Source organism: Tauraco erythrolophus, chromosome 4 (assembly GCF_009769465.1).
Source record: "Tauraco erythrolophus isolate bTauEry1 chromosome 4, bTauEry1.pri, whole genome shotgun sequence".
Classification (NCBI taxonomy): domain Eukaryota; kingdom Metazoa; phylum Chordata; class Aves; order Musophagiformes; family Musophagidae; genus Tauraco; species Tauraco erythrolophus.
This window is the reverse complement of record NC_141468.1, coordinates 87,047,422-87,071,152: the sequence shown is the minus strand read 5'-3', so window position 1 is coordinate 87,071,152 and position 23,731 is coordinate 87,047,422. Positions and strand designations below refer to the sequence as shown.

Below are 23,731 nucleotides of genomic sequence, written 5' to 3'. Positions count from 1 at the left end.
CATCCCACTGGGGAGGGAAGAAGCCAGCAGCTGTGTGGGGCTCAGTCACCAACATGAACAAACAGTTTGGTTTTTTTTGTAGTTGAAATCACTTTTATTTGTGAGGAACGTCACCCATGCTGCACAGTTTCAAATAGATCTTACCAAGGAAAGCGGAATTTTCTCCTCCTCATGTCCTGCAGTGAGCAGGACTGGCACAGGAAAAAAAAAGAAACTCATCACACCTGGGAGGTTTAGCACCAGCATCCCATAAAAAAAGCATTTGACTTCAATTTCAGTTCTTTGGTTGGGTGTTTTTTTTCCCTTTTCAGTTTGATACCAAAAGAAAATTTGAAAAATTCAATACTAGCAAAACAGTGAAATTCAAAAAAAAACCAAAAAACCCACAGTTGCTGTTGAAACTGGGGAGGTTGCTCTTTCTGAATCTCGCTCTCTTGTTCTCTCTTCATGCATCTCTTGCAGGCATTCCCTGGATCTCAGCTGCTGGTAATTGTTTTTTTCCTTTTAAGTTCTGATGTTTCCAATCTTTCCTTTTGTCATCACTGTTGACGATTTATTGCTTGTGTGTTTCTTTGGTGTTATTTTGAGTTGTATTTTAGGACACCTGAAGAGCCAAATTGAAAAAAATGCAGTTTAAGTTTCATTTTCCTGTTGAAGAGGTGAGAAGTCAGGTGGAGAGGGAGTTATCACAGTAACAGACAGGATAAGCATGACTGGCTTATCCTGTCCGTAAGCTGAGGGTGCAGTACCTTCCTACAGCAAAACATTAACTCATCAGCAGATGCTAGTGCTATACAGACCAGGTAGATCTTCCTGAAAAATCAGAATTATAAAGCAAAATCTATTTTTGTGACAAATACAGACACAGAGGCAGAAGAAAGAAGAGAAAAATCAGTAGACTGCTCTTGGTTTGCCTATACAGCTCTCTGGGAAGTTATCACAAATATCTGGCCATGCATCTGGGGATGTGACCAGAGCCCAAGTCCTACAGGTATCCACAACACTGCCTCAGTTGAGCAGGAACCATCTATATTCCTTACCTGAGGGATGGTACGAGTGCCTGGGGAGCCGGACATTACTCAGCACCGCTCTGCTCGGTCACTGGAGCAGGATTTTCAGCAGGTGTTTCAGTCACCTTTGTCTGAGATACAAATAAACCTTTATTACAGGGAAAGACTGGCCTCCAGACCCTTCCTCTCCGCAGTGGTAGGGCCAGCACAACCCAGGTTTTAAAATAATCAAGGAAAACTAATCCTTTGAAAATATTAACTATAGGATATACACTAAAGTTTAAGTATTACACAGCAGATTCTGTCAGGGAACCACCTCAATTAAATATAGATTGGGCAAGTCTTTCCTCACCAAGATAAAATCTGTTTACAAACTGTTCCCTGAAATCATCTGGTTCCAGCAGTTCAGAAAATGGATCTGGAGCTTTACAAACCCATCGCTTGTACTACACACAGACTGAAGGCTTGAGGAAGATGGAGAACACAATTGTTTCTCTCCACTTCAAAAATATTTGTCACAGTCTGACCTCAATTACCAACTATCCAGAAGCAATCCTTATCCCACTGCTGGTTCCACTGAAGATAAGCTGCTCATTCTCAAAGAAGGTCACAAGGAACAGGCAACAAAATCAGCAAACTTCAACCATCAGCACTTTGGACTTGGCCAGACTCCTCCAGCACACCAGTAATACATTTTATAAAACAAGTCTCACAAGACAGAAGGTCTTGAAGATTCACCCCGTCAGAAGTCGGTCTCCACCAGGTTTTGCCGGAGCGTGCTTACCTCTCTCCCATCCTGAGCTGGGGCGTTGGGTGGACGAGGCCGACGCCGGTAGTTGTACGGGCGCCTGTACCCACGGCGCAGTGGCTGCTGGCTCACAGTGTTGGCCTCGTGATGGTTCTCCTTGTTTTCAGCCTCTCCAGCCACTGGGGCAGGGCGCGGACGCGGGGGCCCTCTGAAGAGGAGAAACACATGTTAAGTATGAAAGAAGCCTGAGAAGGTTCAACTACCATAGTTTTGGCCCAGCGAAAACCCATCCAGCCTGTGGAGAAACCTTTTGGCTGCTGCAGCATCCTGTGAAAGTTCTTTCCCTATGCAGGCTAACTAAGAAACCCCTGTAGCTCCTTACACTGGGAAAGTTAGCTTGAAACAGGTGCTGTAGCATTCAGCCCATCACTCTGGGAGATGGATGGTCAAGTGACCAATAGACTTGACCCATCTAGCAAACCATGTGACTCCTGACTATTTAAGGCAGGGCTTTTACACCTAAGGGAGGCATTTCCTCCTGAGCCTTGGAGGAGTGTGGGCCTTCCTTAGAGTAGAGCCTAAAGCCTTTGCATTAGAACATTGGTCTGCTTGGAGCTGCCTGAAGCCTTCCAGCTGCAACACCAGCCAAGTACCATCTCCAATAATTGTGAACACTGGCAAACTGTCCCTTCGGAGCTCGGCTGGTACATGGTTGGAAGGCTAAGACAAGCAGCCTGGGGGGGCTCCTCATTGCCAAAGCTGCAGCAGCACATTCTACTGTCCATCCTCGAAGACAGACGTGGTCAGCCATTTGAATTGCTGCCTAGGAGAATCATAGAATCACAGAATCATAGAATGGTCAGGGCTGGAAGGGACCTTCAAAGGTCATCTAGTCCAACCCCCCTGCAAGGAACAGGAATATCTCCAACTAGATCAGGTTGCTCAGGGCCTCATCCAACCTGGCCTTGAATGTCTCCAGGGATGGAGCATCCACCACCTCTCTGGGCAACCTGTTCCAGTGTTCTACCACTCTCATGGTAAAAAATTTTTTCCTAATATCCAACCTGAATCTACCTCCCTCTATTTTAAAACCATTACCCCTTGTCCTATCACAACAGGCCCTCCTGGACAGCCTCTCCCCATCTTTCTTGTAGGCCCCCTTGAGGTACTGGAAGACCGCTATAAGGTCACCCCGGAGCCTCCTCTTCTCCAGACTGAACAGCCCCAACTCTTTCAGCCTGTCCTCATAGGAAAGGTGCTCCAGCCCTCTTATCATCTTCGTGGCCCTCCTCTGGACCCTCTCCAGCTGGTCCATGTCCTTCTTGTGTTGGGGGCTCCAGAACTGGACGCAGTACTCCAGGTGAGGTCTCACGAGGGCAGAGTAGAGGGGCAGAATCACCTCTCTCGACCTGCTGGCCACGCTCCTCTTGATGCAGCCCAGGACGCGGTTGGCCTTCTGGGCCGCAAGAGCACATTGCCGGCTCATATTGAGCTTCTCGTCCACCAGTGCTCCCAAGTCCTTCTCCTCAGGGCTGCTCTCGATCCATTCTCCACCCAGTCTGTATTTGTGCCTGTGATTGCCATGACCCAGATGTAGGACCTTGCACTTGGCCTGGTTGAACTTCATGAGGTTGGCACGGGCCCACCTCTCCAGCCTGTCGAGGTCCCTCTGGATGGCCCTCTGAGATGGTCCCTCTGAGAAGGAACAAGCCAGCAGTGGCCACGCAGGCTGATTCTGCTACATTGGCCTTGGCATAGCTATACAGCAGCCCAGTCCTAGTCATGATTAATGGTGCCATCCCTGGGAATCTGAATTCCCCCTGTAAACCATTCCTGGATCTTCGCTCTATGCTTTATGTTGCCCCTCTCGACCGTATAAGACAGTGTAGCACATCTCAATCAGGCCAGCTGGGCATCATTAACACTGAACCATCAAGTCCATGTTCCCAGAGTGTGCAAGAACATTTCACCCCATTTTCTGTATAAACAAAGCATGTTTATAAACTGACAAAACACAATCACAGAATGGTTTGGGTTGGAAGGGACCTTAAAGATGATCTAGTTCCAACACCCCTGCCATGGGCAGGGACACCCTCCAACTACACCAGGTTGCCCAAAGCCTCATCCAACCTGGCCTTGCACACCTCCCGGGATGGGGCAGCCACAGCTTCTTCGGGCAGCCTGTGCCAGTGCCTCACCACCCTCAGAGGGAACAATTTCTTCATTAGGTCTAACCAAAATGTCCCCTCTTTCAGTGTAAAGCCATTGCCCCATGTCCTGTCACTGCATACCCTTGTCAAACAGAAGCCTTCTCCTTCCCCTCTGCTGTCAGCCCTCCTTTCCTTTAGCCACCACCTTTCCTCCTCCGTCACCCTGCTACGCAGGTGGTGGGTCCCAGACCCAGTGGGAAAGGAAAGCCTAAGAGTTCAGCTGGGAAGACAGACCACCCTGCAACTCACTTCAATATGTTGCTCAGTTGTGAGAAGTAAAGGAATACAAAGAATTCTTCACCCTCTGTTGACCCATTCCTGGCTCTGAGCAATATGTAAGCACATTAAACAAGTGCTACAGCTGTTTCCTTACTCCTGCAGCTCACCTTTCTCCTAGCAGTTACAATGCTTCTCATTGTCCCTACCTTTTGCACACACATGAATGCCAGGGAAAACAGCTTCCTGCTCCTGCTCCTAACACCGCCTGTACGGATCACAAACGCATCCAAATGTAACGATGAGCCAAGGAAACAGCACACACCTGCGATAGCGGGGACGATAGGTAGGATTCCTATGGACTTGTTGAAGTTGTCCTCCTTCTGTGACCCCATCCTTGATTTCTCCCTCACCACCCTACAACCAAAAGAAAACAGAATACAGCGTTAAAGACAAAGTGTAACCTTATTTCACAAGCAGTATGTTAACTATGAAGCCCAATGATCTGAACACAAGTTCAAACACAGAATATCAGCACGGAAACACCAGCGTTATCAAGTACAAAGACCTGGATACTCTGAAGAATTTAATTTAGGCAGAGTAGGATAGAACAAGAGTCCATGGTGCTGCCTTTGTTCTGCAGAAGAACAGAACCACTCTATGATGCCCCCCCTGGCCTGCCACGAGAGAGAGAACCCAACAGCTCTCCCCAGTGCCCATGGAAGTGCACATCAAGGCGTGACACTGCACTGGAAGGGGCGAGTGTGTTACTGAGAGGCAGCTGTTGATCAGAACACTTGTGAATTCGGAAAGGCAATTGACAAAGTGTCACAGTGAAATCTGCCAGACACCACTTCTGGCTGCATTCTGCACAAAGCCCTGTTCCACAGAGAACTCACACAAAACCATCAAGAAACTTCAAAACAGAAAACTGTACTATACCATGTCAAATACTCTCCTACACTCAGCATTTTCAACTGTTCAGAGATGTAGTGATTATCTTTCCACTTTAGCTGTTAACTGATCAAGCTGTATGCCAGTTTGGCTTTTTTTTTCTCTAGTTTGTTGGTTGGGTTTGTTTTGGTTTTTAAATGCCAGCCATCAGTAATGTCTGTTTCACAAAAAGTTACATTATTAACCATACCCATGACACTATTGCCTTGAAAAGGAGGCTTTAACTTAAGATGGACTCCTGTTTCCAGACCTTCTGGATCCAGTTCAGCAGGAAACAAAAGCTATTGCTTCCTGACAGCCTTCAGTAGTCTACACTAAGTTTGACAGGTCTCCCTCTGGTTCCACACAGCAATTTTAACAGCCACCATCAGATTCTGCTCTATTTTAACTGGCCATCTCGGGTAACTGCACGGGCAGCCAGCTTTTCCTTAGCTAAGATGATGAGCATTTAGAAAGGCTGGAGCATTGCAGGGTGCAACAAGAAATTTTGGGCAATTTAATGAACCTCAGAGCCTGGACCAACCTGGACCATCTTCCCTCACCACAGTAAAACACCCTCCAAGCACATTAATACCTTCAAGCAGTCTTTGTAGCTTTCCAGGTTTCCAAAAAGCAGAGACATGGCCTAAAGGCAACTGAAACGTTTCACACGCTGTACCTAAAACCAGCTGGTATAGCTATTCCTAACAATAGGACAGGGACAGCTGCTGAGGTAAGGAGAGATAAACCAGAATTCAGCTAGGAAAACCACCAAACAACATTATCCCTTGTGTTCTCTCTTGCATCAAAGTGATCAGAATAACTTAACACCCACAGGAACTCCTACTGACTACGCAGACAGCAATAACAGGGAGTATCTGAGAGCAGTTCAGAGGTACTTGAGACTCAGAATCCAAAAGGAAAATTACACTTTTGAGTTTGACAGCCCTATGCTACTTGCATCTGCTTTTCAACACCAAAGACTGCAGCGAGCTGCTTTGCACTACACAACTTCAGTTTATCGGCCCTGTGACGGGTGGGCAGCAGCGTCTCAGGCAGCGAGGCGAGACATGGCACCGCCAGCGCGGTGACAGCCAGGCACAGGCCTTGGGATTTGCCTTGTGTGACACAAGGACCTCGCTGCTCCTGCCCTCCCTCTCCTCAACGGAGGACTGAAAGCACAGAAACAGGAGAAGAGAAGGGCAAGATGCAGAGGGGAGACAGGGCACAGAACCAGGCCAGCCCTCAACACGCTCGAGCAAAGCCGCCCTTCCTCTTCCTGGGAGTCCTAGGCAAGCAGAGCCAGCGCTCAGCTCCAGCGCCGCCACGCCGGAAATACGGAACCACGAGGACCCAAGTAGTTCTCTTCCAAAGGACAACGTGCCAGAAGCCAGCAAATCATGGACTGCTCTGACCACAGGGATGCAGGGAGGGGTACACAACAGTACTTTCCGTCAGCCAAAGCTCTCCCCCAGCACTTGAAAATCAGCACCACATGCACAGCTCTTGGAAAGGCAATACTGGATTTCTCCATGTTTTTAATGGCACAGCCCAAGCTCACTCCTCCCCTACAGAAGGCTGCACTGGGATCTCAGATCAAAGCCTCCATCTCCTGCCATGAGGCAAAGAATGACTAAACCTGCTGAAGCATTACTCAAACAATGGAAACGTTCTCCTACTCACCCTGAGCTCAATGTTGCTGTCAGTGTTTCAAACAGGTTTGGCTTCCACCATCAGTGGAAAACAGGGTGGCAAAGCCACTGAATTGCTTGGCCCAGAAGCCCCTGTAATTTCCTGCATCTTCTATAGTATGACAAAAACTCAAGTGACCCATTAAATTACCATCAGTGGCAATCTATCCAGGTCTATTGGCCCCAAGTGAAGCACAGCTACAGAATAAAACTATGCTGTCAGAAGTCACTGAAACAGATGGAAATGGACTGAAAAGCAGAACCTGAGCTTTGAGGTCTTGTTTAACTATACCAATACTAAGTCTATTAGACTGACTTAAGAGTACAAATCAAGTTTTTCTAATAAGAGCCACACTATGTCTAGCAGACACATGATCCTGTCCACTCAGCCTCCTCCAACTCGGTTTAAAACCTTCTTTAGGATGACTTGATGTTTTGTCCAGACAAATGAATGAAGCCGGCCTGCTTGCTCTACGTTTTCCTCTGAAGAAGGCCAGAATAGGCAGGCAGGCTGCGATTGCCCCAGGAATATCTCAACACAGTTTACTTTAACCCTAAAAAGGTACAAAATTTTATTGCTGTCCCTCGAAGAACAGTTTTGGAAGCATTAACTGTAACCACATTCAGCTTTTTACCCATTTGCTTCCCTTAATCTCTTCTTCATTTCTCTTACATCTCTTCAGATGAGTCTCTAGCTTTTGTAGAGCAGCTCATCTTTTCAAGTCTCCTCTACAAGGAACTACGTCAGCCTAAAAACAGTTCTCCAGCTATTTCGCATGTTTTCTGACTCACTGGTACAGAGGCTGCTTCTATGAGTAACGTACACATGTGTGGATGAGGACATCATGAGCTCTCAAAGCTATTCCATGATTCATTTTCTGTTCTACCATTCTGACTACAGCTCCACAACATGTCTATGTTCTCACAGTTCAGTAAGGAGCACGGATTCTTTTTTGTAGACACAATTAACAAGTTTCTGATACAAACAAGTACTTCTGCTTTCCACAGAATTCTCCATGCAATCCAAGGGCAGTTCCACTGGAGCTCGTTAAATATCTCAGATTCCTCAAGGTTCTCTTCACTTTTGAGCAATTCCATGCGTTCACCAACAGACCCAGTCAGTTACACCTGGAGTACAGGCAGATTTGAGCCAGCACAGCAAACAGCAGATAGCATCTTTAGTTTGCTTCAAGCCATGCCAGTGAGCAACCATAAATCAGCTCTTGCTGTGCTGCAAGGCTGCACTGGAGTTGCTAACAGACATGCATTAAAAGGTCTTGAAACCTAGAAGGCCACAATGCTGAAAGCTATCTCAACAAATTAAACAATTGGTTATTTTTGGTTTTCCCCATTAAACACTGGACTGATCTGGGAAGCTGAGCTCGGGGAAAACCTTTCACCTCCACAGCCTGGTAGATCTTTAAGCATAGCAGGTCTGAGTACCCCAAAACCTTTCCCTTCAGGCGTGCAGCAACAGCTGCCTGCAGCTGAGTAAACATCCTGGAACATAGCTGGTTGATGAGCTAACAGGTAAGACTGGAAACATCAAGAAGTGGATCAAAACGAAGTACCCTAGTTCTTTGCCACTTGGTGTGAAAGCCGAAGCTGCAAACTGTATCACCACAAAACCAAAGCCATACTCAGTAACAAGACAAAAGTTACCAACTCTAACTTCCTTCAGTCTCCTTGGGCCTCAGAAAGAACATCTTTCATGTGTTTAAGGCTCAGTGGTATCCAGCAGGATCAAAGAAAAGACCTCGCAATAGCTACTGTAAACAGCTAGGCTTTAAGGAAGGATTTGACAACACTCATGCTGTCTGCCCCCATGCTGTCAGCTCTGCAGAGCAAGGCGAGAAGAGAGTTCTGGTGCTTGGGTAGAGACTTCCACCAGGCCGCTCATATTCCTGCAAGTGATCATCGCAGACTCAGCTACTGAAGAACAGATAGTGAAGCCTGGAGCATGTCCCGGTTTGCTGGATGGTTTCAGGCATCAATGTAGCACAAGTGCTATGTGAATAGGAGTAACTGCTAAAGCCATAGCCATGTACCTCATACTTCTGCAAAGACCTGCAGATGTTATGAACAGTGTTGCACAGCTTGTTCAAAGAAAAAAAGCATGATCTTTACCCTGTATGACAGCAGACAGAGGCCTACGAAGGGATGATATATGGAGGTTTCAACTAGTTGAAAACCACCACGCCATGCAGAAGTGACAAGCTTCTAAATCAATCTGGTCTTCCAAGTAACCCTTCCAAATTATGATTACTGATGGCAACATAAATACTTGCCATTGCTTCAGGTATAAAGGGCACAGTGAACCACTTAGGTGGCTCACTCCCTTGTGTTTACCTTTCAAGCAGATACCTTGAACACTCAAACATGCTTGCAATGCATTCTAGAAAGACATGCCTACAGGGCACCTGATAACAGACAATATCAGTATCAATATCAAAGACGTGCTGGAGGAACCCAGAACATTGCTGAAGAACTCACAACTTGGTTAAGCATCAACCCTTTACCATATGCCAGTGCTGAACCTGTACTGCCTCTCACCAGGGATCAGAACACTGCTGAGGAGGCTGCATGACCACCGCTGCAGAAATTGAACTTACGCTTCGTGGAGGCCCACGGCGTCGGCCAAAATAGCCGCGTCGATAGCGGCGCCGGTCTGCGGCGTAGCGGCTGCCTTCTACAGGGACTCCATCTGGACCAGTGACATTAGCTGCTTCTGCACCCTACAAGGCAGAAAGAGTAAAGCAAGGTGGTGTGAGAAAAGAACAACCAGGTGCAGGGAGAAGATGAAACAGCAAAGAGGCTTGTTTGCATCAGCTCCAAGCTACAGAGACTCCTTGCTCTCAAATCATGCATAAGTAGGTCTGTTATCTCTACCCCATAACTCATGATCAACACTCTTTTGTGTTAAGACCCACTTCAGCCAGTCAGTTCAGAGGAAAAAGAGAGCAGCAATTGATTAAAAAAACCAAAAAGCTCAGAAGAAAAATCAAAATATGTTTCAGAAGGTAGAAGTGCAGACAATTTGAAGGTTATAACAGTTATTAACCTACCAGACTTCAAGACAAACTCTTCAGGGCAGTATATGCATCAGTTAGTGCTTACCAGGCAGACTGCAAGCTTCTAACATTCTATGAAGTAAAAATTACAGATTCTAGGAACAGTAGGATGTAGTTAGAGTTTTGATACAGTGCCTAAAGACACTTCTTAACGAAGCCTTTAACAAACAGGTCTGCCACAGAAAAACCTGTATGAACACCCCCACCTCAGGGATTAACACGTTAGATAAAGCCACCAGATCCACAGCTAAAGGCTCTGGGCTACTCCCCACTGCAGTGACATTAACTCTGCTGGACCACACTCCATCTCTCACCTTCTCTCCCTCGACCACGTCAAATTCTACAGTCTCTCCATCACCAACACTGCGGAGATATTTCCGTGGGTTGTTTTTCTTTATTGCTGTCTTTAAATAAAGAAGATAGAGAAGAACAGTTATCTTACACATTCATAGCCCTGTAGATGAGGGAAGGACAGTATTCTTCTGCTATAATCCCGACCCTACAAACCACATCAGCTGCCACATCAAGATATTTCAAATAATCTTACTGAACAGGCTCTCCAATACTCAGGCAAGGCTTGCTGCTCACTCAGTACTCACCAGTTTACAAATCAGCTGTTGCCCCAGGATCCCCTCTGTGAAGCCTACTAAACACCCACGTAGTTCTGTATGAACAGGAGTTCCCACTGACTGTCTGATCTCCTGCAAGCTGTACTAGGGCAGCTCCAGCAGCAAGCATGACCCTTGCCTTCACAGCCATCAGCAGACCTGGAGGCCATCTACAGATAACTTAAGACCAGGAGCATTTTTGTAGAAGGTGAAGTTAGCTATAAGGTGTTAAGGTAACTCATAGTAACTGGAGAAAAATTACTATAACTTTGGTGTAACATAAATAAGCTTTTTACCTAAGCCCTAAGGGAGACCCCAAAAATGAGGTGAGTCCCTACACAGCACAGGAATAGTACCAGAATCAGACAGTTACAGTCTAAGTCATCTCCTAGACTGAAACCCCAAAACACTATTAACATGGCTTTGGATCAAAACCAGTTGAAAACCTCCTCAGACTCACAGGAACACTCAAACCTCCTGGAGCAGTTTTCAGCCTGTCAACTACGGATGCCCTTCACTCCACAGAACACTTGTAGGATTCCACAAAAGGCAGTCAGCAAGACAAGACTACTACCTGTGCGTTACATAAGGGTTCACAAACTCGAAAAGGCTGAGGGAGGGGAAAAAACCCAAACAAAAACCAAGACACACACACTATACAAGCCAATCTAGGAGCCAGTTTTTTAACTGCAATTCTCTTAGATCATTAAAGATAAAATAACGTTTCCTGATACAGGCATCTTTTGATAGCATAAAGGAGGCGGGTACAGATCCAGCAGACAGAAGCACGCAAGAAAGTACAGGGCACAAGCTTGGCTTCAGAAATAGGATGCAGGGCAGAAACAGAAAAGACAGTTGTCACATCCATCTGTAGTTCAAGAAAAGCAGGCAGAATCAAGACCAGGTGAGTTACTGCCCATGCGTGACGGCTATATTCATTCACTCAACAACAGCTCACAATTATTTCCCACTCAAAGAAAAGTTCTAACCAGTATAAAGGTGAGCTTGATCAGATTAGGAAAAGCTTTCTCACTGGTGCTGAATACAACCTTGTGTTTCGGGCTACAGGCCAGCACATCCTTTTAGCCCTGCATCCAGCTGCACCTTTCCCTCTACCCTGCAGCATCCCTGAGCAGCTTCAGGAAAATGCGAGCGTGTACATATTATTGCTACCAAAGCAAAAACAACCCAAGAGGTTGGTTGTTTGGGTTTTTTTTTTTTGATAGAGGAAGAGAAGGAGTTGCTCAAGTGAGTTCTTTTGGAAATTACTTTAGCAAGCATTACTCCCACCATCAGCTGAGACAGCTTTGTTTGCTTTCTGCTGACCTGTCAGTGTAACTGCCCCATTGGTACAGACCAGCGGGAAGCACGAGCTTTTCCATAAATGCTACATACCAATACTGAAATCATTCTCTTCCCTGCAGATTAAGGGTTTAATTCTTTCACTCCACCTGTACTGAGACAACTGACGCAAACTCAACACACCTGTGCTTTGCATATGACAGAGCCATCAACCAGCTGTACTTCAAACTCCTTCCTCTTCCGAGTGCAGAGGAATAAAGAGCTACCAGGTATCTTTTCAGCAGAGAGTGTACTTAAAGATTAATCTAGCCCCTCAAACATCCTTCAAGGACGGCAGCAGAAGATGAATTCAACAGGATTCCACATGTTCTGTTCCAGACTTGTGGACAGAAACACCAAAGTTTCAGATTTGCAAATAAATAACCTGCCCACTGGAGACAGAAACTGCCACATGGAAGGCAATCAGGAGCAGTTCTGACTAAGTCCTAGAATTCAGAGCAGAAACTATCCAGCTTTACTACTTACTCCTTCAGCCGCAAGTAAACACTGCTGAAATAAGCCTCTAATGAGCCTAAGCTGCAAGCTTGATGAGAAGACTTTTACTCTGTATGTCCAGAGGGGAGAGAGCACCAGTCTCCCTGTTACTGTTCACCAGCACTCCGCAGGCTCCAGCTTTCCCAATTCAAAGAGACAGATGCTTTGTGTTAACACAGACAGCACTCAAGAATTAAGGCAGAGCCTTTCCTTTCCCAAGGGGACACTGATGAACAGGCAGCTGTAAGAGCCTTCAGAGCTAGTTCAGTATTTTGTTTGGAAGAGTTCTTTCCATATCCTCATGACATCACCACATCATGGGCACATCCAGTGTTGTCATAGCAACAGCCAAAGTTTGTTACACCAGTCACTGGTGCAGGTCCACCAGGCCATGCACGATGAATGAAGTCCAGTGAAGTGAAGAAAAAGAAAGACTCCTACAGCAGAAGAGATGAGCTCCTCCTCACTGCTCATTGATTCAGCCTACGCCCACTCAAATTGACACTTCCAATGGTGTTAAATCGTGAGACGCCCCCCCTCCTCCCCAGACACACTTGGCTGCAGGCAGCGGATCGATCCCCGTTGCTCACACCCCCTCAGACCAACACAGCACCTGGCACAAACCAACCGGACAAGGGCGCCAGCAAGGCTCAGCCAGGGAAGAGTCGCCCTTCCCAACACACTGCCAGGTGCCCCTACAAGCAGAAGGGTTAACTCGAAGCCAGCCATGCATGCCCTAAAGAGAAAAGCATTTTAATCTGTACTGGGTTTATAAATAGCGCCCAATGGCCGGGCGCTGAGCCTTAGCCCCCATTCCAATCATGAGATCCGCGTTCCCTCCTGGCTGCGAACGCGGGCAGTGGAGGCAGGGAGGAGGCTGTATCTATTCAACTAGGTCAGCCTTATTCTGCAGGGATTAGGCACATAATCCAGCCCCTCCTAGGGCAGGCACAGAGTGGGGGCAGAACCAGCACGAACCGCGGAGCGGGAGCTCGCAGCAGGATGTTTGCTTACATGACGGATTTGCCTCCCGAGCGCTGGCCCTGCAGAGCCAAGCGCTCCGGCGGGAGCTCCGACAGCAAGCACGTTCACGGGCAGGGACAGCTCGAGATGGAAGAGCTGGAGGAAGACCCAACTGCAGCAGCCCAGGCCAGGGCTGGAAGCACCTCCTCTGCCACCCAGAGGGTTAATCGGATGTTATCTGGCACATGATGTGGTATTTCTGAGAAGTCAAGCCAGTTTTGCTCAGTGCTCACCCCGCGATTATTTCAGCCACAGGAGATGGGAAACAAGTCCCATTCCCACTCCACACCAGTCTGCCTTTAGGTGCATCATCTTCTCCACAGGTGACGGAGACAAAAACAGCGCAGATAAGAGCAGCTTGCTATGGGCCTTTGCTCTTCAGGTCTCCACAAGCAGCCTTCCCAACGTGGATCAGTGTTCTTCTGCTTATCTCCGTCATCAGCACAGCCACTGCTCTCCAGGAGAACTTCTCACAGGCCTCAAGGACACCTTGTTTGTCTTCAAGGCAGTTTTACAGTGCTGCCTATCCAGAACACGCTCCTGCTACAACTCTTCCCACACTCTGCTGGACACCCCCCCCCCCCCCCCCCCCCCCCAGCTGCAGCATCTGCATGGGCATGCACACAGCGTGCCATCTGTAAGGAAGAAGAGCGCAATCGGCTCTTACTCCCAGTCCACCAACTGAACCAGGTATGTGTGCTGCACCCACTTCCCAACATCATCTTCACTCATTACAGGCTCTAGACTTACTCTCTCCCAGCTTCATCTCTTCTCAGATAAGGCCACAGGAACTAAACCAACTCAGTGTTGACCAGCACCTTTGACACCACTGCACATGCACATATCCTCATCCTCTGTGACCAACTGAGTGCGGATCTCCCAGTTACATCTGATGGAAGTACTGTCACTTACACTACGGAGAAAGCTCACGCTCTAAAGAATCACCTGGGCCTGCAGACATTTCATATGGGACAAGCTCCAGGGGCAGTATTCCATTTCCTGGTCAATTAAAAAGTCTCAGATGATGTAAAATCAGATCCAAGCCAACTAATCCATCTAGATCAGCGTGGAGACAGCATCCTCTGTCTCCCCATTAGCTGCCTGTGGCCCGAGAGTCACAGTATGAACTGAGAAGAGCGTACTGACAGTTCAAGGGAAGGTAACCAATGACAAGCCGCTGGGCAGCCTCTCTCTACTTGGGCACACGTGGCACACAGCCTTCCTCCCCTTCTTCCTAAAAGCAGCTGCCTCGTGCAGCAACAGCTGATGGCAACCCAGGCTGGTCAAGAGCCAGACTAGATGGCTTTCTCTCCAATACCAGGGAGGGCAGACAGAACAGACCCGCAAAGGAAGAGGGTAGGAAGAAAGAGAAGGCAGAGAGAGCACGAGGAAGTGGTGGGGTAGGACAAAGGACAAGTAGGGAGGTATTTACAAAATAGATAAGTCATGTCCCCAGGTGAAGGACAATCAAAACACCACCAAATATCCTCCAGAACACCTGGTGTTCCAATCAGAGCAGACAGAAGAAAGCATGAAGGGTTATGATACCTACTCCTTCAGCTATAACTCCAGAGAGAAGAAAAACATATCCCAACATGCCTCCCTGAAAACTTCAGCACACATGTCCATTCCAGGTATTTGCAGTAAATACTCCAAGAAGAAGCCAAGGCTGGGTGGCTGTTTCAGGAAGTTGCATTAGAAACCTATCACAGCACACATCTCAAAGGACAATTACAGCTGCCTTACCTGATGAACAAACACGTCTTCTTTGGTATCATTTCTGTGAAGAGAAAGTGAGAAGTCAGAAGAGTTCAGATTAAGAGACTTAAATAGAAGTCTCTGACTTCACAAGCGAAGCCCTCCTTCCCCCAGCCTGCAGTACATCCCCGGGATTCCATACGTTCTGTGTAAGTCTACACTACCAAGGCCCTGCTCTGAATTTCTGTGGTCATATGCCTGACAACAGAAAGGACTCCCCACCCTTCAGAAGGGTGAGGGGACAGGAGGAGGTTCTCTGTAATCTTCTGGCAAACGTTCGAGATGTTGTTTTGACACTGGGCTGGACTGCTTGCCTTTCACTATTCCACCACCCCACCCCCCCTGGAAAAAATAAACTTCCACAGGGGCTGCAACCCGAGCTGTTATCCCAGAGGTCAAGCAAGATGATCAACAGGACTGGGCACAGCTGTTAACAGAGCTCTCCTTTCAGTGAAACTCAAAGCAACCATGCACACAAGCTGTTAGGAGACCCCACTGCAGGGGGACCCAGAGGTGAGCAGGTTGTCTGGATCAGGCCACCCCTTCAGGCTCCCGCACGCAAAACCAAGACAGACACAAGGTGCCGGTTCTGTGATCCCACACAACAGAGAGCCCAGACCCTGCTGCCTGTCCACTCAACTCCTCTGCGGAGGGAAAAGGTGGGTCAGTTTGTGAAGACAATGCACAATCCAAAACTTGTGCTGGATGGAAGTAATAGTCGGCTTCCGTTTAGGAAGAAAGCTAACAAGTTACTAGACCATGCCCAGCTGAAGGCTCTCACATCAACTGCTTTGAAAGACTAGGAGTACTTCCTAACTCAAGGTTTTCTTCAAAGTAACACTGGACAGTCGTCTTCAGAGACTGAGACTAACACTGTACCAGAACCAGCTTCAGATCCATGGAACTGGGCTCTGCTACCCCGTTCTACAGGACCCAGCTTGCCCAAATCTGCCTGCTGCGTAGCAGTCTGAGGACTTGCAGGACCAAACAACTCGCCAGGTATGCCTTATGCAAGACAAGCGTTCGCCACGCAGGGGCTTTGTTTTTCATAAAGCACATTTAAGCCCCTCAGCCCCAGAGATATCCCAGCCAGAGCCAGCGTTTCCTTCAGTAACTTGGAAGTGTGAGTCTTGTGCACCTAAGGTTGGAGCGTGATCAACATCACTTCCAGCTATTTGGCTTTTAAGTGCCATTCAGAGCTTTGTTCGTGATCAGAGGAAAAGAAAGACACAGCGAGATAACTTCTGTGAACCTAGGCCTGGAATATCTGCAGTTAGGTCATGCTGGAGAATCTCAAGGTGTATTTGGAGTAGGTATTTTGACCAATCAGTAACACTTGAGTTCCTATCCAAAAATGTAAGCCCTCACCCTCCAGCTTGACTCACCCCTTTAAAAAAAGGCAGGCACTCATGAAAGAACATAAAGCTCATTAAAGCTTTAGTAAAAGTAAACATGAGAAACAAATAACAGATCAAACTAGTAATGAGTTTGACCCCTTCTGTCTTCTCGCCACACACCCCACCTCTGATGCAGGTTGGGGGCAAAGAAGAGGGGAACAAACTGGGGAAAAAAAAGCCCCTGAGATGATACCCGAGTTTGTGGAATGCCTAGCCAAATCTGGCTATCAACTGCACGAACTTCTAAGTCAGGTCCTCAGGCCTCCGCTGCAATTACCAACGCGTGGCCTGTTATCTGTGCCACGACTTAGTGCAGTATAGACACGACTATCGTCATTTAAACATACCTGTTGATAAAGCCATATCCATTTCTGACATTGAACCACTTGACTGTGCCAAGAACTTTGGTGGCTGGAAAGAAGTTAAAAGAAGTTACTCCAAAGCACAAGGAAGTACAAGAACATGACAAAATACTTTTACACCTGCACATGAACTCACAACCAGACCTGTTCTGTTCCCTTAACACCCTAAAGTGTTCCTTCATCTCTGCTTCGGTTTATACTAATACAGTAGCAGGAAGCGGTGCTTTAACTTGCTGTTGTTCAGCCAAGAGTTTACCACACAGCATCTCAAAATAGACCTGGACTTCACTCTGGAATTGGCCATCCATCCCTTCTTTTTTCTTTCTCACCCCAGAAATGGGCAGTGAAGCTGAAAATCCCACTGCCATTCATCAGTCCCATTTAGCTTAGTAGCTAGACACAAAACATGGCTGAAGAAAAAACTGTTTATTACAAGTCCCCTCCTTCACTCAGATTTGTCCTCCCCTTCTTCCTTGGAAACCAGAACCGGCCAAGCAAGCACTATCAAGCATCATGCAACTCCCGAGCAGAGAGGCAGCACACTTAGTTTGGACAAGCTCTTTGCTGCATTGTCAACACCACACTAAGGACACCACAAGGTGTTATTCTTTTTGTATTCCTACTTCTAGATATCTTCTAAGTCTTAGCAGCTACAAATTGACCAACTTTACGCTCCAAGGCTTGTAGGATCCAGACAAGCTCCTGTCCCACCCACTACCAAAATAGCATCTCACTTAGAAGCCATACTGCAGTGTCTTATAGGATCTGGCAAAACCTGTTTCTTCAACACATAAGAACACGTGGGAGGAACTCAACAGCGATGGAAGTAGTTAAACCTCTCCTTCCCTCTCAGCAACTGGGTGGAGACCATAAACTGGTACTTTTCAAACCTGTAGGAAAGGGAGAATTTTGGGCTCTAGACTTTAATAGATGTGACTTATTACATAGCATGACCACAACTATCTAAGCAATCCATGTAGTACTTAGTTTAAAAGGATTGTCACCTACAGATGGCTGCTTGGTAAAAACCTTACACTTGGTTGGGGTGGGAGGGGGAACTCAAGAGACAATTACAAGCAAAATAGCCTAAAGACAATCTCCAATTCCAAAGTCCCAGTCCAAGTCAGTCTGCTAGAGGCAACAAGAAGACACTGCAAATCGTTACCTTCACCTGCTCTACACCAGCATTCTTCACCAAACATCTACTGGGAGATGACAGAGCCAGACAGACAATCTGACCATCCTTATACACCTCTCCAACAGAGTAACCTCTTCCTCCTCCCCTCAGTACAGAGCTAAAGTAGGAAAATTTGCTGACTGTCCATTGTAGTACTGTTGCTGTTACCGAAAGTCTTAACACACCATTTGTCACTGCACTTTCAGAAAAGAAGATTTTAGTCCTCAATACAATTTTTTAGCAGAAAATGTTCTGATTTAGAAGCAGCAATACCATGTTAAGACAGTTTGAATTATAGATGGTTTGAGTTGGAAGGGACCTCAAAAGATCATCCAGCTCCAACCCCCCTGCCATGGATAGGGACACCCTCCACTACATCAGGTTGCCCAAAAGTTCGTAGAGAACAGTGCTCTACGTAGTAGAGCATCCATTCCCAGCACCTCTTGTTTGGAGATGAAACCCCTCATTTTCACTGCCTAGCACTGATTTGGTAACACCGTCTTCAGCATCAACATTCGTAGTTGTTTTTTTAGGTGCAGTTTCACAGAGACATCTCTAGGTACAGCCACACATTGCTACAACAGCACTGGCTACACACAAGAGCTCACTGCGCTCCGACAAGTCGGACGGGGGAGAGCAGGGAGGCACAGACACAGGCACCAAGGGCACACGCAGGTTTCAGCCTGCTTTAAGCAACAAGGCTAATACCACTGATTCCACCACCATCATCCTTTCCCTCCCCCGCAAAACAGCCATCGAATCTGTTGGCCTACTTCAATTAGATTAGCAAGAGTGTGAGAAACCTAAGGAAGCACGACAAAAACCCTCAGAGGAGTCAGAAAGCTGGTGGAAGGAGAAGCAGCCAAAACTGACTACACATGGCCAGCTGGCTGCTGAGAAATGGAAGTCCACGCACACCGCTGCCTTCGCACCGGCTGCCAGAGACCAGGGGCAAGTCTCCAATATGCTCCCAAGACAACCTACTGGGGAAATACCATCCCCACCCACACCAGTTTTACAGTCTCCCCTAGGCATAACTGGGGAGTCAGACACAACAGCATTACGCTGAACATGCACAGGGCCACAGTGCTGCCATTGCTCGGCCCGAGCTGTCACAGTGGGGAGACGGGGCAAGCCCAGAGGAAACCATAACCAGATCTACCAACGAGTCAGAGCAGGCAGTCAATGCAATGGCACCTATCCCACCACCAAGGGAAAGCCCACATATGTCTACAAGGTGCTGTAGTCTGACACTATCAGAGGAAACAATCACCAGCCACTCCTACCCATGCTAAAATAGCCACTTCATTAGTTTTAAGAAGGAAAGCTAGAGCTTCCTGTGACCCAGAGGGAAGAGAAAGTCGACTTGCCTTTATCCTTATTCCTAGAAGTCACACATTTGGATGCCCTGGGCAAGCATGAGACCTTGCTTATAATGCGATCTTCGTAAGAGAAGACTTAAGTGAACTGTTACAAGACCATTAACAGGGACATTTGAGGTGGACTCGAACATAAGTCCATTTTCAATCAGCATCATAAATGATGCTTTTCCTCACAATTCCTGCCAAAAATCTCACCTAGCTTTTTAGCCAGTGTGCAAAACTCCCACCACAGCAGTTTTCTTTTTTCTGCTAGACCAGCCTTCACTTCCCCCACAAGCAACAGCAACAGGTGAGGAAGATAAAAACACTACCAAGAACAAAACAAGCCACATTATGGCAAGAAGCAGCCAGAAATACCAAGAGATATGGATGTGCCTGGACTGATTACTGACAAATCAAGTTAACAGAATGGGGGAGGATGGATAAAATTGTATGTAGTGTACCTCCAGTTGCTGTTTGGCTAGAACCCTTCCCAGCTTCAGTGGAATCCTGTACCTGGCTCCTCTATCTGCTGCACTAAGACCTCAGTCTCTGCCATCAGTAGACAATTTGCTGTCTTTCCTTAGTGAATGAACTTCAGGGCTCTGCACTAGCAGCCAGCCTCATCTTCCTCCGCCTGACTGACCTCCTGAAGTCACACAGTTATCACCAGCAGATCCCTATTTCCCACCACAGACTGAAACCACGTCCTTTTCAACAGGTTGATCCTGTTCAATCACCATGAAAAAAAAAAACCAACAAAACAACAACAACAACCCCACAGTAGCTACACACTGAGATGGCAACTTGTCACTTCACTTACCTCTTCATTGATTAAGCAGAGATTAAAAAAAGGGGGGAAATAACAACACTAATCCTAAAGGCATTACTAAAGCAGTATTTTTTTTTTCTCAGGTAGGAAAGTTGCGCAAAGACCTTCAGATTAATGAGAGGCACATACGGTTCGCCAACCGGGTCGGCAGCCGGTTTTGTCCCCGCCCGGGCCCGGAGAAGCGCCCGGGGCCGCGTTTCGCGGCCCCGGGCGCTTCTCCGGGCCCGGGCGGGGCGAGAAGCCGCCGCCGCACACAGGTGCTCCCGCCCAACTCCGAGCTGGCGTCCCGGCCAGCCTCCGCTCCGCTCCCCCCGGCCCGAGCGGGAGGAGGCACCGCCGCCTCCCCTCAGCGCAGCCTGACTCACAGCCGCGGGGGGGCGGGAAACCGGGCTGGGCCGCGGGCGGTGCCCACGGGACGTCCCCGTCCCCCCTCCTCGCCAACACCGCCCGCCTCAGGCGCCCCCCGCTCCCGGCACTCACCCAACACTTTCTTCTCCGTCTCGGTTGTCGCTGCGGCGGAGGCGGCGGCGGCAGCAGCAGCACCGGGGGCCGCCTCGCTAACAGCCGCGCCCGGCGCGGCGGCGCTGACGGGGCTCTTGGGCTTCGCGTCCGGCGGTGGCGGCGCGGGGGCTCCGGCGGGAGCGGCGGCGGGAGCAGCCGCGGTGGCGGCGGGCGCCGTGCCGGTCTCCGCCGCCTCGCTCATGGTGCCTGACGGGGTGCGCGGCGCTCGGTGTCCCGCGGGCCCGCGCTGGGTCTTACTGCCCCCAAAATGGCCCCGCCGAAGTTTTTAACGCCGTCAGCGGGGGCCGGCGCCGGGCGGCGCGCGGCCTCATTAGCATTTAAAGGGGCCGCGCCCCCATTTAGCGCCCGCGCGCGGGGGGGCGCGCGGCTGTTTGGCGTGGGCACGGCGCGTCACGGCTGCGATTTTTAGAACGATTTTTAGAACAAGTAAACGCGTTTATGCGCGGGGCTCGCTTTCACAGCCCCAGGCTCTCGAGTCCCGTGACGACGTGAAAATCTGCGCTTTGCTCCCTTCGTGCGGAACCTGCGTACTCCGCGCTGGCTGTGGAAAAGGTGTCGGAACGCGCTGCGCGAAAGGCTTACGTACCGTGGGACGCGTCAGAAGCGCTGAAATTCATCATTGTCCCGAAAAACTTTATGATTCTAAACCAGCCCCAGCGAACTGGAGGCGCTGGGAACTGGCGGTGGCGTGCTGTGAGTGCCCCGGATCGGGCAGGCAGAGTCCCTTTGGTGATTCGCGGGTGCAAATAACATTTTCTCCTTATAAAGCAGCTTTTTAGGGGCTTCGGACCGTACTGAGAGCCCTGAGGGGAAAACAAGAGTTCTGAAGGCTTTACAGGGGTGGGTGATGTGCAAGGTGGCTGCACTCACCTGTCTGCAACGGGGCACGCTGAGGCGACGGGCTTGCTCAAGGAGCAGATGGAACGGACCCGTTCTGTAACTGGCAAATGCGGGGCTCGCCGAAGCGGAAACATTTTGCAGACACGAATTATTTCTGTAATTGTATTTCTTGGAAAAAATTGAGATAACACCTTTCAATAAAGTGCAAACGTTTGGTTTCAACAATTGCAGAAACTAACATTGCGATAGAGCATGTCCAAATAATTTCATGTACTGAAGTTATTTTATGTCATATGAAAATAATGTTGACATGTTTTTTTTCTCTTTACAGTAAACAGTATTTTTCTGGGGATAAATATTAATAAAACGCATGTAGAAAGACTAATTTTTCTTTCAATTTTGGAAAGGAGAGACATTTGAAGCTGCAGGATTGCCTTGAAAATGGAAAACCCTGGTATTCCCAGAGGGATATTCTCCCATATAGGAGACTTACTGGGCCTTAATCCTGAATTTGAACCCTAAATTCTTCAAACTACAAACGCTCCTTCAGTGTGCTCTCACACACACCCTGGCGTAGCTGGGACCTTATCTTCACTGCAGCCTGTGCCCGTGTTGACACTGTCATAAAACTGATAATACAATGATCTACCACAAGTAGGTCATTTCAACTCTCTGCTCGCCTCCCTTGTCGAAAAATTTAAGTTATAACACTTATTTATGAAGGCAAGTTTAAAAGGTCATAAAATCATAAACTCAGAAATGTGGCACTTGATCCACCGAGGCAGTGGAAAACTGGGCTTGGAGTTAAGCCCTAAGTGTATGGTTGGATCTAAAATGTAGAGAATTGATTGATCTTAATTACTTTTGCATTGCATTTTATATTGGCAACAACTACTTCTCAACATCTTTAATATTAGATTGAAGGCAGTTTTACAAAATCCAGCAAGTTGTTTGGGTTTGTTTTGAGGTGGGTTTTTTTTGAAGGGTTTTATTAAGAAAAAACAACTTACGCTGACTTTGATGGAAAGTATTGATAGTCTTGTAAATCCTTTGATCTAGAAGGAATCAAAACAGTTTATAGATTAAATATCTGCAGGGTGCAGCAGGCAAATGCAAAATGCTACTCCACCAACCTGTGTCCAGAAACTTTAGAGTACTGACGAAAGAGGGAAGTAAAGAATGCCTTTCCCAATAAAGGTGTGGAACGTTACCTTGGAAAATATAAAAAAGTTAGTGTGGCAGGAAAGTAACTAAGGCTCCAGAAGTCATTGTTCCTTGATCTTCGTGTTATCCTGCAAGCATCGCTCAGCCCGCTCTGAGAAACTTGATATTGAACCTGGGAAAAAAAATTTCCAGTGGACAATTCGTGAGAGAATGCCGTGAATTGAGATCACATTCGTTAATAATTTTAGGCAAAATAAAATTAACAAAATACTTCAAAATTGTCGAAGAATCCACTTGAATATGTTAAATGACTAGGTAGGGAGAGTACCTACAGTACACCTGCTTCAGCGTGGCCAATGAAGAACAATCCATCCCAAAATAACCCATAGCTTGGCACTAACCTGGGAAGTGCTGGATCAAATTCACTCTTAGGGCCGCTGTGTTCTGCCACACAGGGGATGTGTTTCCAATTTGGTTGAAGTACCCAAGAATTATTGTTTATAAGCAATTTTTGATCATTCCAGACGGAAGGATTTAAAAGGATTGTCAATGATTTCCATCAGGATTTTTGTGTTAGAAAATACTGAAAAACTTATGAGCAAAACAATTTTTATTATCCAGCTATCCGTGAGATGTAAAGAACCTGATTCCAGGCCAGAGTTGAAAGACATGAAGTTGAGAAAAAGCTGCTGCTGCTGAAGAACGAGAATTTCTTTGCTAAGAGATGAAGGCACCTGACCAGCGGTCGGTGAAGGAAAGATTTCCATTGATGGATTGACATCTGCATTGACGTTGATCACATCCCAAGTGTGTCAAACCCTGAGCAGCTGACTAGGCTTAGATACACTGCTGTTCTACCACGCAAACATGACTTTTAATGAGAAAAATGAGAAGGGAGTTTACCGTGTGCTTGCTCGAGCCGGTCGTGGTCTCGCTCGGTGGCCAGGGAGCCTCTGCCGACGCACTGCCCTG

General features: G+C 47.7%; 2 protein-coding genes across 2 annotated transcripts in view; one reads left to right on the top strand and one right to left on the bottom strand.

The window, feature by feature from the left end:
* The window catches only part of LOC104374622 (alpha-2-macroglobulin-like), a 416,004-nt gene that overhangs the window by 255,286 nt on the left and 136,987 nt on the right, over window positions 1-23,731 (top strand).
* YBX3 (Y-box binding protein 3) lies at window positions 70-20,936 on the bottom strand. Its single transcript, XM_086609667.1, has 9 exons — window positions 20,714-20,936; window positions 16,849-16,912; window positions 15,093-15,126; window positions 10,194-10,283; window positions 9,421-9,543; window positions 4,510-4,601; window positions 1,795-1,966; window positions 1,041-1,141; window positions 70-604 (listed from the first exon to the last, which is right to left on the bottom strand). Exons 1-8 carry the CDS (start codon window positions 20,934-20,936, stop codon window positions 1,076-1,078), a joined length of 864 nt encoding a protein of 287 aa, XP_086465793.1. The 3' UTR covers window positions 70-604; window positions 1,041-1,075.